Here is a 14,124-nt window from a genome sequence, read left to right as displayed (position 1 = left end):
CAACTAGAAACTTGACAAATGACATAAACAGACATTTCACTGAAGATGATACATAGATCACAAATCAACACATTAAAAGATGTTCATTAACCATGCAAATTTAAATTAAAAACACATGGAATATTGTTACATGAATAGCAGAATATTTAAATTTAAAAAATAACACAAATTGTGTCAAAAATGAAGAGAAACTGGAATATTTCTACATTGCTGGTGATAATGTAAAATGGTACAACTACTCTAAAAAAAGCATACAACATTTTCTTACAAAACTAACCATGTGCTTACCATGTGACACAGCAATTGCATACATTGGCATTTATCCCAAAGAAAGGAATATTTATGTTCACAGAAAAATCTGTAAAAGTGTTCATAGCAGTTTTATTCATGACAACCCAAAAGCACAAGTGATAACTCAGATGCCCTTCAACAGTGGTGGTTCAACAAACTGCTGCATGTACACCCTGAAATGTTACTAAGCGATAATGGATGAGTGAAGCGTTGATACACTCAACAACTAGGATGGATTTCAAAGAGAATTATACTGATTAAAAAATGCCAGTCTCACAAAGTGACATTTTATTTCATTTACATAGCGTTCTTGAATTTACCAAATGGTGAGATGGAAAACAGATCTGTCATTGTCAGGGGTTGCGGAAGGAGGCCGTGGTGGTACAAGTGCAGGACAAGAGAGCTGGGGCTGGAACTTGGCTGTGTCCTTTCTGTTGCTTATCATATGAGATACAAGTACATAGAGCTAAACACACATGCATGCTCATACTGTACAAATACATATATGTAAAACTGGTGAAATCTGGAGAAAGTTGGTACAGAGTACCAATTTCTTTTTGTGATATAATTATTCAAGAAATGCATGTTGTTGAGAGAAATTGGATGAGGAGTATAAAGGATCTTTTCACAACTGCATGTGAATTTGCAGTTACCTGAATGTTTTATATGTATGTTATACATACATGAATTGCTTAAACACTAGAGAGGAAGGAATAAATAATATTTTAGATGATGTAGTTGCATATATAAAAAAATAGAAGGATCAGTTAATTACCATTGCAATTTTAAAGAAAATCTTATATGATAATCATTAGCTGCTTATCATTTAAAATGAGAATGAAAAATGTTTTATTTATAATTAAAACAAAATATATTCTTAAGATTGTATCTAATAGAAAAACATAAAGGATCTATATGATAAATTAAAGATTAAATAAATTAATAAATGTAAAATGAGAGTGAAATAAGTAGTTCTGCATGAAATGCCTTAATATAATAAAATGTTTAAAGTTTTTCAATTTACCATGTATATATTGTGCTGTTTTATAAAATTATTAATTTGATCACTTGAAGTTGACTTTAAAGCTCAAATGAAATTATGAATGAGAATTACTGAAATATAATTTGAAATTTTATTTGAAAATAGTATTGTTTGCTGTGGTGCATTTGCCTTACAAGGTAATTTTTAATGCTTATATCTGCTTAAAATATACAGGAAACAAAATTTGTGGAATTTACCTAGATATAGAAAAAATTTTGAAAGAGAAACATATATGTATATAAGGGATATTTATATATAATACATACAGTTGATTTTTAATTTCAGTAGGCAAGGATCATTTGTGTAGTAGATTGTGTTAACATAATATATCCCTCTGAAATAAAGTTATACTCTTACCTCTCACTTTCGTGTATATAAGTGAATCTATCTCAAGTAGACATGGTGAATTATAATTCTCTGAGAGTTGAAGAGGTTGGATTAGAGAAAATGATGACACATTACATGTAATCTCAGGAAACTTAAAATTTTGAAATGCGTCTATACCAAAATCTGCTTTTATTAAGATACCTCATAGAATAACTACATTTCTAAAACTCTAATAAAATTAGCTATTTTGATTAAAATCTCAAACTACTGTGAGAGAAAAATGAATTCTAGAATGAAGTCTTTTTTGTTTGTTAAGTAACAATTATTCATTATTTTATCTAAAATGTTTCTTCTCGGCCCTGGCTGGTGTAGCTCAGTGGATTGAGTGCGGGCCTGCGAACCACAAGATCACGGTTCGATTTCCAGTCAGGGCACATGTCTGGTTTGCAGGCTGGTCCCCTGCAGGCCAGTTCCCAGCAGGGGATGCACGAAAGGCAACCATACATTCACGTTTCTCTCCCTCTCTCCTTCCCTTCCCCTCTAAAGAAATAAATAAAATCTTTAAAAAAAATAAATAAAATGTTTCTTCTCTTGTCCCTACAATTCCCATTCTCTTTCTTTTGAAACCTGTAATGTCCAGGCCATTTAACTTTAAAAAAATCATATACTTTATATTCTAGAAAAGTTTGGGTTCACAGAAAAATCGAGCTGAAGATAGAGATTTTCTATTCACCCCTCGCCCTTGCACAAGGCAAGACCTCTGACACTACTGACGTCCCAAACCAGAGTTACATGTTTGTTACAATTGAAGAAATTACTGACACATCGTTATTTGCCAAAGTCCATACCTCACATTAGAGTTCACTCTTGCTGTTGTATTTTCTGTAGATTTGGAAATATGTGACCTGACCTGTTCCTATTACAATCACTGCTGTTGTTAGTGTTTTATAGTTTGCCTTGTACAGAATGTCATATAATTGAAGTCATACATTGCATATATTTTTCCAGATTGGTTTCTTTCATTTAGTAATATGCATTTAATGTTGTTCCATGTCTTTTTGTGATTGATAGCTCATTTCTTATTACTGCATAACATTGCATTGTTTGAATATACCACCCTTTACCCATTCACCTTTTGAAGGTGAGAATTGCTTCTCAATGTTGACAATTATGAATAAAGCTGATCTAAATATGTGTGTGCAGGTTTATATGTGGCCATAAGTTTTTAACTCATTTGGATAAATACCAAGGAATGCAATGCTGGCTCTTAACACTACTTTTGTAACAAACTGTCAAACTGTCTTCCAAAGTGTGTGTACTAGTGTTTATTGCTAACAACTGTGGATGAAAGTTAGTCATTTTAGCTTTATCTAGTACTTTTTAAAATTGCTTTTGCAACATATTTCCCTCCATTTCTCTGAACTTGTCCAGCACTCGGTGTCCCTATTCTGACATCTGTCATACTCTCCCACGCTTTGCAAGTGTGAACCCCTAAGAGCAGGACATAGATGTGTTTCCAGCACCTTACAGTACTTCATTTAATATCTTGAAAATTAAGTGTTCTGGTATTTGTTCAATGAATGAAGAAAGTACAAATTTTGGTGTTTCAGACTTTCAAATGGAGCATTTATTTTACAAATCTATAAATTATCACAAGGTCTTTTACTAGGCTCAGAATCAAACAATTTGTGCTACATCTATTAATAACATTTTTATTTGATCCTTAGCAATTAATTTGTGGGTTACATACATGGTTGATTCATGTTAGAAGAAATTTCATTTGATTCTTTGGCCCATCTCTTTAGCTGGGAGAAACAAAGTGCTTGCTGTAATACATGCTGAGCTTTTAAAAAACAATTCGTAATGAGGTTAGTACATACCTTTGACATTTTATTTTCAGTCAGAGTGAAGGTCAGAACTGAAGGTAACAAATATTTTGTACAGTAAATAAACAATGCTGTTATTTTTCAAAGAAAATGAAATATTGCTAACCTGTCCATAGCTTCTTGCTGGCTAAAAGTGTTTGCTATGACTACTTTTGATACTTAAACAGTATTTTATTTTGATATCCTAGATTTTGGAATTAAAAAGGGAGTACACCTAGTTTATATGTCAGAGATAAGACAAATATGTGCTTTTAATGAATTTTGTGGTACTGCATTATTTGCATTTTTATGTTTTCAGCCTTTAAATTGACTTATTTATTGGCTGTTATTTGTTTGGTGGAACTGGTATTTATTCTGTTAATTTGGTTAATTTTCTTCTGAGATTGGAAGTTTTCTTAATTGTATATATTCAGAGTCCTCAACTCTCTCACATTTGGTATTTGCAATATGAATTTATCATTACAGAGAATATGTCAAAGTGATTTTTAAAAGTAATTACCTGGATTATGATAAAACAGTGAAAATTATGCCCTTGGGAACACAGTATACAAAAGGGATTTTTAAGTGCTTTCACATCATTCATCAATATGCAACCAGAGATCAATTTATTACATTTGTACTGCATCAAGACAATTTTAATGCACAAAAACTTAATGTTTAAAAAGTATTATGAAACAGGCAGACTTCAAATGCCAAAACCCATGTTAAAATGATCATTTTGTATTCCCATCTACTTAACATATTTTTGAAGCTAAATATTTCAATTTTTGTGGTTCATCAGTTTTAAAAACTCAACATGAAATATGTGCCTAATATAAGATTTATTTTCATTTTAGATGAACTAACAAATTCATCAGAAACCCGTTTGTCTTTAGAAGACCTTTTCAGAAAAGACTTCGTGCTTCATGATCCAGAAGCTCGCTGGATCAATGGTATGTGTGTACCTTTCTATATGTTATATTTATTCTGAGTTCTATACAGTTAAATTCAAAGTAAGTAATGGTATTTGTAGTTAATACTTTAATCAACATTATTCTTCAAAGATTACATATACCATTTAATCAGAAATGAATATATTGGCTTACATGAGAGAAAACCATTTCCTAAGATAGGTCATCAATGGAAATATTCTACAAACACTCAGGCCAATTGTTCCGCATGGGGGTTCCTTCATGAATGTTATTAGTCTTGTGACTTTAAACATTTGTTACATCTTGAGCATTTCTCTGGATTGTCCTTCTTGTATAAAGTAATAGATTTTGAGAGACTGCCTATGTATGTAGTTCGAATTTAGCAAACAAATTATGATGATGATGTGATGATTTCCCTCCTGGTGGCTTTGGCTTTCAATCCTAGTGCTACAGACTATAGAGACTTTTTGCAAAGTTGAAACAATTTAGAAAAGATGTGGAAATATATTACACTTTGTCTTTTTCTGTCATGCTAAAGAAACCACCTCAGCTTTCTTCAGGTTATTTTTTATTTTATTATTTTAAAGGAGTTTTAAAAAGCATTTCAATTACAAAGGAAATAACCAAAAATATAATCACTGAGTGGCTCCATGAACTTTGATTTGTTTTTGTGGAAGGCGGTAGGGAATGTGATGAAGTAATCCAGTCAGAAGCATGTGTTGGTGAATAGAAAATCAGGTTTTCATTCCTTGACTATTCCAATTTTGTTGACCGTATTAATCACTGTAGTCAGATAGCTATTAATCTTTGCCCTTCAATTTATTTTGACATAATATATTTGCTTGTTTTCAAGGCACTGAGTAGATTATTTTATGATAGATAAAAGGAGCTTTGCCTTTTATCTGATAATGATTATCACACTTATAGTCCATTCTTCCCTAATACTCTAATTAAGTGCATTTATGCCTGCAAATTAAATGGTAATTTATGGAAGCTATAAAAATAAAGCAACTTAATTCATGAGGGCAGGAGACAAATCATACTGTTTACTTAGCATTGTTACAGTTCCTAGAGATAAGCAGGTGCTCAAGATTTTTTTTGAATAAATGAATGAATGCATTTAATTGAAGCTCAATGCTGTTTTTTAATAAACTAAGTTTCAGTTGATTCAGTTGGGGATGAGTGTGTGTCATGGTGATGGTATTATGCAGGATTTTCAACCAGTGCGCCACAAGAATGTTTAAAACATACAATACCTGATTATTTAGTCAGGGGCTCTGACCTCTTTTCCCTTAGATTGTCAAATAAAATATGACAACAACAGCCAACACAACAATAATTATATGGTGTGAATAAATCAAAATTATACCCGTTTTTTGTCAGATTGGCAAAAAGTATATATTTTTGGTATTCCACGGAGTTTTAGTAGTTAGTTTATGTGTGCCATGAGATGAAAAAAGTTGAAAATCACTGGTATTATAGGTAGATAAAGCAAGATGACAGTTATATTAATTTATTTATATATTTTCATTGGAATCATTTATAAATTGAGGAGTTGCCATTTGCCTTTGCACTATGACTATTTCAGATGAGCACTGTGACTAAAGAATGCTAATAAAAAGGAGATATCATTTCCAGACATAGTTCTAATACACAGATCTACATCATCGGTCATTCTCCTAATGTGCTATAGTAATTTAGTAAGTCATCTTTTAACTTGCGAACAGTTATTTTCTGTTGAAGAAGAGGACAACAGAAGTGTGGGAAAATGTGAGTCATTATATTTGAAATGCTGAATAACATTCTGTTTTGTTCACCATGATTTTGGCCAAGATCTAGAAATGTGTCGTCTTTGACTTTGGAAAGCAAGCGAAAGTCATGGGCCTCCTCTCCCTTCTCAGGTTAGCTTGGATTACTTAAAGAGACATTTACTCTTGTGTATAAATGACACTTTGGTATTGAAATGCCAACGAACTGCATGGATATTTAAGCAGTGAACTGCATGCTAAATTAAGCCATTCCATTATCTAGGACACACATTCCACTCTAACACTTCACAAGATACCAAAATCATATATTTGGAGTTAATCATTCTAATCATGTTTAAGCAATTTCTTTATTAACTATTGGTAATCCTGACCTTGTGAAAACATCCTGGGGAAAAGCTGCAGTGTTATTATTACATTCTAGGTGAAATATAGGAGCTACACTATTTATTTAAAATATTACATAAAAACAACTCTGTAAGCAGCATTAAATGGAATTTTAGCTCTCAGGCTTGCAGTCTTTCTAAATACCACTGAAGAAATCGACTCACTGTCAGCACATCGTGTGCACTGGGCTGCTTTTCCAATAGGGTATAGATTTATGCTTATTAGCTCCTCTTATCCAACCCAGCTAAGTTTCCTAGCAATGACTAGATACTTGGCAAGTTTACAGGTTCCTCATATAGCCAGGAAATACAGTGAGAACTATATGAATAGAATGTGTAACCTTGGCCTCAACATCACGGATTGTATCTAAATGCAAAATGTGAGCTTTTCCTTCCTTCTCATGAGATGTCCTACTAGGTTTTCTTAGTACATGAGTCTCTTGAGAAAGTCTAAATTAAGCTTATTTGGAAGCTTTGTTTACTTCTTGGAAGTCACCATAGGTAGATGGCAGTGCAGAGATATCATTTATTATGCTGATTCTTAAATAAAATACCTATGAATGTCATTGTAGTCTTTGATGGATACTCATGTTCATGGTTAGCATAAAAACTGTCTGCCCCCATATCTGCTCATATGCTTTATCCTCCACTTAAATAATATCTTCTCCTAGTTCTGTCACCTTAAAACATGAAAGCCCATCTTGTTTAGAATTATGCATTTAGCCACATATATTTTTGTAATTGAATTTATTGGAGTGACATTAGTTCACAAAGCCATGCAGGTTTCAGTTGTACAACTCGACAAAATATCTGCGTACTGCCTTCCAAGTCCATTGCCCAAAGCAGTCTCCTTCCATCTTCATTTATCCCCCCTTTACCTACATCCCCTACCCCCACACCCTTTTCTCTCTGGCTATCACAACAGAGAAACTAATCACAGAGGGATTAGTTTAATCCCTTTGTGTTCTTTCTTCCAGCCCCCCAACATACCTCTCCTCTGACAGCTGCCATGTGTATTCTGTTATGTGTATCCAGGCTTCTGTTTCCATTTTGTCAGTTTATTTTGCTCATTAGATTTCACATATAAATGAGATCATATAGTATTAGTCTTTCTCTGAATGACCTATTTCGCTTAGCATAATAATCTCCAGGTCTATCCGTGCTTTCTCAAAAGGTAAGGTTTCCTTCTTTTCTACAGCTAAGTATTATTTTATTGAGTAAATATACCACAGCTTTTTATGCAATCATCTACGTTGGGAACATGGGATATTTCTAAGATCTTGACTATTGTAAGTAATGTTGCAGCAAACACAGGGTATGTACAGTCTTTTGAATTAGTGTTTCAGATTTTTTTAGATGTATTCCCAGAAGTGGAATTACTGGGTCAAAAGGCAGTTCCAGCCTGCATTCTTACTGACACTGCACAAGGATTCCCTTTTCTCCACATCCTTGGCAGACTTGTTGTTTGTTGAATTATTGATGATAGCCATTCTGACAGGAGTGAGTTCATATCTTATTGTGGTTTTCATTTGCATCTCTCTGATGATTACTGACATTGAACATTTTTTCATTTGTCTCTTGTTCATCTGCATGTCCTTTTTGGAGAAATGTATATTCAAGTACTTTGCCAATTTCTTTTAATTTTATTGTTCTTCAAGTATAGTTGGCTCCATTTTCACTCCACCACAGCCTCCCACCCACCTATCCCTCTCCCACCCTCAAACCTATCCCCTTTGACTTTGCCATATGTTCTTTATGCATGTTCCTTGATGGACCTTCCCATTTCCCCCCATTATCCCTCTCTCCCCTCCCTTCTGGTTACTGTCAGTTTGTCCTTTATTTCAATGTCTTCAGTTATATTTTGCATTCTTATTTGTTTGGTTGATTAGGTTTCACTTGTAGGCGAAATAATATGGTATTTATCTTTCACTGCCTGGCTTATTTCACTTATCATATGCTCTCCAGTTTCATCCATGCTGTCACAAAAGGTAGGAGTTTCTTCTTTCTTTCTGATGCATAGTATTCCATTGTGTAAATGTAACAGTTTTGTTTTTTTTTTTTATCCACTCATTTACTAATGGGCATTTAGGTTGCTTCCAGAACTTGACTATTGTAAATTGTCCTGCTATGAACACTGGGGACATAAAGGATTCTTAGGAATAGTCTGTGAAGTATAGGGGTTAGCTCTTTCTTAAACTCTTTTTAGAATTCTCCTGTGAAACCATCCAGTCCAGGGCTTTTGTGTGTCAGGAGTGTTTTGATTACTGCTTTAATTTCATCTGCTGTTATTGGTTTCAGGCTTTCTTCTTCTTTGTTGAGTTTTGGAAGATTATTTTTACTAGAAATTTGTTCATTTCACTTAAGTTTTTTAATTTCTTAGCATACAGTGCTTCATAGTAATTTCTTATAGTCCTTTGTATTTCTGTGATATCAGTTGTAATCTCTCCTGTTTCATTTCTGAGTGTGTTTATTTGGGTCCTCTCTCTCTCTCTTTTTTTTGGTGATGAGCCTACTTAAAGGCATATAGATTTTGTTTATCTTTTCAAAAAAGGAGCTTCTGGATTTATTAATCTTTAGAATTGTGCTTTTAGTCTCTATGCTGTTTAATTCTGCTCTAGTCTTGGTTATTTCCTTTCTTCTACTTGCTTTAGGCTGTCTTTTTTGTTGTTCCTCAATTTCATGTAGGTGTAGGGTTGGGTTGTTTTTCAAAATGTTTCTATGTTTGTAGGTAGGCCTGTATCGCTATAATCTACCTTCTAAGGACTGCCTTCGCTGTGTCTCATAAGTTTTGGATTGTTGTGAGTTTATTTTCATTTGTTTCCAGAAACTTTTTGATTTCTTCTTTAATTTCATTCTTGACCCATTCATTGTTTAATAGCATGCTATTCAATCTCCATGAGTTTGAGTATTTTGGGATTTTTTTCCTTGAGGTTGGTTTCTAGTTTCAGTCCCTTGTGGTTGGAGAAAATGCTTGGTATGATTTCAATTTTGTTGAATTTGTTGAGGCTTGTTTTGTGTCCTATCATGTGAACGATCTTTGAGAATGTTCCATGTGCATTTGAAAAGAATATGTATTTTGCTTTTGGGGGATAAAAGGCTCTCAGTATATCAGTTAAGTCCATTTGATCTGGGATGTTGTTCAATGATGCAATATCTTTGTTGACATTTTGTTTGGAAAATTCATCCATTTTTGACAGCGGGTGTTAAAATCCCTTACTATAATTGAATTGCTGTCAATACAGCAAATTGAAGTTCTCCAAGATTTTCTTCATGTATTTGGGTGCTCCTATGTTGGGTGCATATGTATTTACAATGTTTATGTCATCTTGATGGATTCCTCCCTTAATAATTATGAAGTGACCCTTTGTGTCTCTTTTATGGTTCTGTTTTTGAGGTCTGTTTTGTCTTATATGAGTATTGCTACCCTGGCTTCTTTTTCCTGTCCATTTGCTTGGAATATTTGTTCCCAGCCCTTCACTTTCAGTTTATGTAGGTCTTTTGTTCTCAGGTGGGTTTCTTGTAGTCAGAATATGCGTGGGTAAGAATATGCATGATTGCTTATCCACTCAGTTATTCTGTGTCTTTTGATTGAGTCATTTAATCCATTTACATTTAAAGTTATTATTGATAGGTACTTATTCATTGCCATTTTTTATACCTGTGTACCTCTCTCTTTCACTGTTTTTATTATTATTTTTAAAGGAAACCCTTTAGCATCTCTTGCAGAGCTGGTTTGGAGGAGGTATATTCTTTGAGGCTTCTTTTGTTTGGGAAGCTTCTTATTTGGCTTTCCATTTTAATTGAGAGCCTTGCTGCATAAAGTAGTCTTGGTTGCAGGCCTCAGGTTCTCATTAATTGGAATATTTCTTGCCATTCCCTTCTGGCATGGGGCCTTTCCATTGAGTAGTCAGCTGCTAATCTTATTGGGGCTCCCTTGTATGTTACTTCCTGTTTTTTCCTTGCTGCCTTTAAGATTCTCTGACTTGGAATTTTGCCATTTTAATTATGATGTGTCTGAAAATGGGCTTCTTTGGGTTCCTCTCTATTGGGACTTTCTGTGTTTCCTGGATTTGTGTGGCTTTTTCTCTCAGTGTGTTAGGGAAGTTTTCCATCATTACTTTTTCAAACAGGTTTTCTATATCTTGCTCTTCTTCTTCCCCTTCTGGTATCCCGATTATATGGATATTATATTATTTCATATTGTCCTGCATTTCCCTTAAACCTTCTTCATTCTTTCTGAGCCTCTTTTCCTTTTATTGCTCTTTTTGGGTGTTTTTTTTTTCTACCTTGTCCTCCGGCTTGTTGATCCTATCCTCTGCTTCATCAATCCTGCTTTTGGATCGATGCATCGATCCTGCTTTCTCCTACTGTGTTCTTCAGTTCCAAAATTGTATTCTTCATTTCCTCTTGGCCCTTGTTGATAGTTTCTGTTTCCTTTTTCATGTGATACAGTTTTCAGTGAGTTCATTGTAGTTTCCCTGTAGTTTTTGGTAATTCTCTGTGAGCTCATGGAGCTTCTTGATAACCATTGCTTTGAACTCAATATCTGATAGTTGACTTGCATATATTTTATTTAGCATTCTTTTTGCAGCTTCATATTTTCCTTTCATTTGGGGATTGTTTCTTTGTCTTCTTATTGTTTTTGAGACTCTTCTTGTTAGTTTCTGCTCCTTAAAATTGATCTGTTTTGACTCCCGGGGTTTATTGTGTGAACTTCTATGGTAGAAGACCTGTGAGATTCAGTGGCACAGCTCCTTGGTCTCCTTAGCTCTCTGGTCTCAGGCTGTCATTTATGTTTGTTCTCTTTATGTTTTTGGGTTTTGACTGTTGTTGGGTGTTTCTTTGGTGGGTTCTTCCCTCCAGCTGGTTAACTGAGGTCACTCTGTCCTCCACGTGTTGTATTTTCTTGTGCATGTGTGGACAGGTTGTGTTGAAGCTGATTCTTTTGTGTATACAAGGTTTTGAGGATTCTCTCTTGCTCTTGATCAGTTGTTTATTCTGAGTAATTTTTCTACCCTTTAGTTGTGTTTCCAGACTGATCCTTGGTTGAGGTTAGTGTAGCTTCCACTCCCTCTTTCACCTTCTTCCATTGTTATCTGTTGGTGGTCCCTTTGTTGATGTGTTTCCTCTTCCAGCAGGTATCCTGGTGTTCACAGCTCCCACTGATTCTTTTTCATGATCAGATGGAGGGGGAAGGCAAATAGTTTAAGACGGTGGGAGTGTGTTCTATGGTATTTAAAGTACTAACCTGCAGAGAAGAAATATGAGATCCTTGGACAAATATATTGTTAACTGTGATATTTCACCCAACTAGCCAGTTTTTAGAAAGGGTAGAAAAAAGATAAAATTCTTGTTGTGAGAAGGGAGGATTGTGAGTTGGATCTAGAAAGCAATGAGCTTGTGGGAGGTCAGATTGTGAGGTAAAGTGAAAGTAATAAATCAATATTTTAAAAAATACAGTAAAAATGAATTACTAAAAAATAAAATAACATATTCCAAATATAGCCCACATTGTATCTTACTGTGTTCAACAGATCTAAAATTATATTTCAAAAATATAATAAGCTGAAATATAATATAATAAAATAATAAAAGGTTTTCAAATATTTCTTTGAAAGTGTTTACAGGCAATTAAATGAGATTGCTATTATGCTCATAAACATTTTTCCTAGTAAGAATTAAATAAATATTGAAATAGTGATTATTCACACAGTTCTCAGATTTTGACCAGGAACTGGAATATCAGTATTTAAAGGTTTTAATGTAATAAGTGAGTTTACTGATTAAGTTTTTAGGTGATATATCCAGGTTAGATTGATCATAGCACTACTGACAGAGAATAACGTATCTAGACTCCTTCTATTTTAATAACACTCTTGGTAGAGAAGAAATCAGTTTCCAATATAACTAAGATGGTAGTGGGAGAAGAAATTGCAAAGCAATTTTAATAATCTCAGGATATTCATTTTAAGCTTTTATTTGAAAATGAATCAAGTAACACTGTATTTTAAAGCTTATCTTCAACTATTTATCAGTGGCCAATTTCAAAACTTATCCTGTAGACCATTTCTTTTTTCTTTGTTATTATATTTTTTCTATTACCATTTATTCCCCTTATACTACCTCTTGCAGTCACTGCACTGTTGTCCTCATCCATGAGTCCTTTTTTCTTTTTGCTCAGTCCTTCTAACCATTAACCTACTCCACCTTAGCTGTCATCCTGTTTAAATTATTTTTTGATCAAAAATCAATTTTGGATTTTAAATGCATCTGGTTTACAGTGGACATATTAATGTTAAATTATAACATCATGTAATCAGGTTCTACTCAGTATAGTTAGTCTGCTACTGGCCCTTCCATTAGTTCATATGCTCAGTGCATGTAGCCTATTTGCCATGGTTTTGGATTATGTAATGATGTTAAATTGCTATGAGAGTTTCTAAATTCTTATTCTCCGTTTAACTCACACCACTATGGACCAGTGGCCAGTACCTCTCAGCTGGCTATAGTGTGCCAACATCACTCGTAGCCCAGCCCCTAGTAAGTAAACCCTGAGGAACAGGGATATTACATTCACATTTGTGTCACCCTAGCAATCAGCACCCTGTCTAGACCTAGTGAATGCTCAACAGTTTAGTTAGCAAATGAAATAAGCTATTATATATTTTTTGATGTATAAAGATGAGTTCAAGTGATCCACAATAAGCAGAGGATTCATTTTAGTTCTTTTTCTCATAATGTGCATAGATTTTTTCTGATCTTTACAAACCTGCCCTTTTCAATGTCCCCCAGCATGGGAGTTGCACATGCCTTTGTAAAAATGGCCAACTGGAATGAGTTATATGTGAAGCTCTGGATTTAATTGTGTTCTTATTGATCTGATGTTAAAACTAATTGGACTTAATCTTCCACATGATATCCTGACATAGATATTTAAACCTGTTATGTTTAAATGATGTGTGACACTGTGACATGGGAGGAATAGAAACACATTAAGGTGAGAAAAGCCAAGGCCTTTCAGCAATTTTTAAGCCCTCTGAGGCTTGGTTTCTTCATGTAAACTGAGAATAATAGTTCCTATAGTTAAAAGTATAGTAGAAATTAATTAAGCAAAATATGTAAAAAGCAAAGTTAAAAAAGGTAAGGGTGAAAAAAAGTAAAGGTAAGAGATTGTGTAAGTTTGAAAAACCAAAAGTCTGGAAATTTGCAGTACTCAAGTGATAGGGATCCTGTATACTGCTTTTAGAAATGCTCTGGACACCTGTTATTTTATTTAAATGCCTTTGGCAGTCTCATTTTGATGAACTGTATCTAGGACATTGAAAATGAAAATTCACTGTTGTTTCTTCATGAAATATATATAAAACAAATAATTGCAAATTATATATCAATATTAACACTTACAATAATTAGAGGGACTTATAACCTAGGGAATTGGACTCAAAATTAGGAAATCAAGTGATGCTAACTTGTTCTTTTCAGCTTGTTTGTTTGTTTGTTTGAGACTACTTTTCA

The 14,124-nt window shown here is 33.9% G+C and overlaps 1 protein-coding gene across 1 annotated transcript in view; it reads left to right on the top strand.

Moving 5' to 3' along the window:
• DPP10 (dipeptidyl peptidase like 10) overlaps positions 1-14,124 on the top strand; it is a 713,494-nt gene that overhangs the window by 192,813 nt on the left and 506,557 nt on the right. Inside the window, exon 3 of the mRNA XM_053669952.1 lies at positions 4,383-4,478. Within this exon, the coding sequence (XP_053525927.1) occupies positions 4,383-4,478 (96 nt within the window). The remainder of the gene's footprint in view (positions 1-4,382; positions 4,479-14,124) is intronic.

The sequence above is a fragment of the Artibeus jamaicensis genome, unplaced genomic scaffold, assembly GCF_021234435.1.
Source record: "Artibeus jamaicensis isolate MK-2021 breed Jamaican fruit bat unplaced genomic scaffold, CSHL_Jam_final contig_536, whole genome shotgun sequence".
NCBI classification, from domain to species: Eukaryota; Metazoa; Chordata; class Mammalia; order Chiroptera; family Phyllostomidae; genus Artibeus; species Artibeus jamaicensis.
This window is presented reverse-complemented; position numbering and strand designations above follow the sequence as displayed.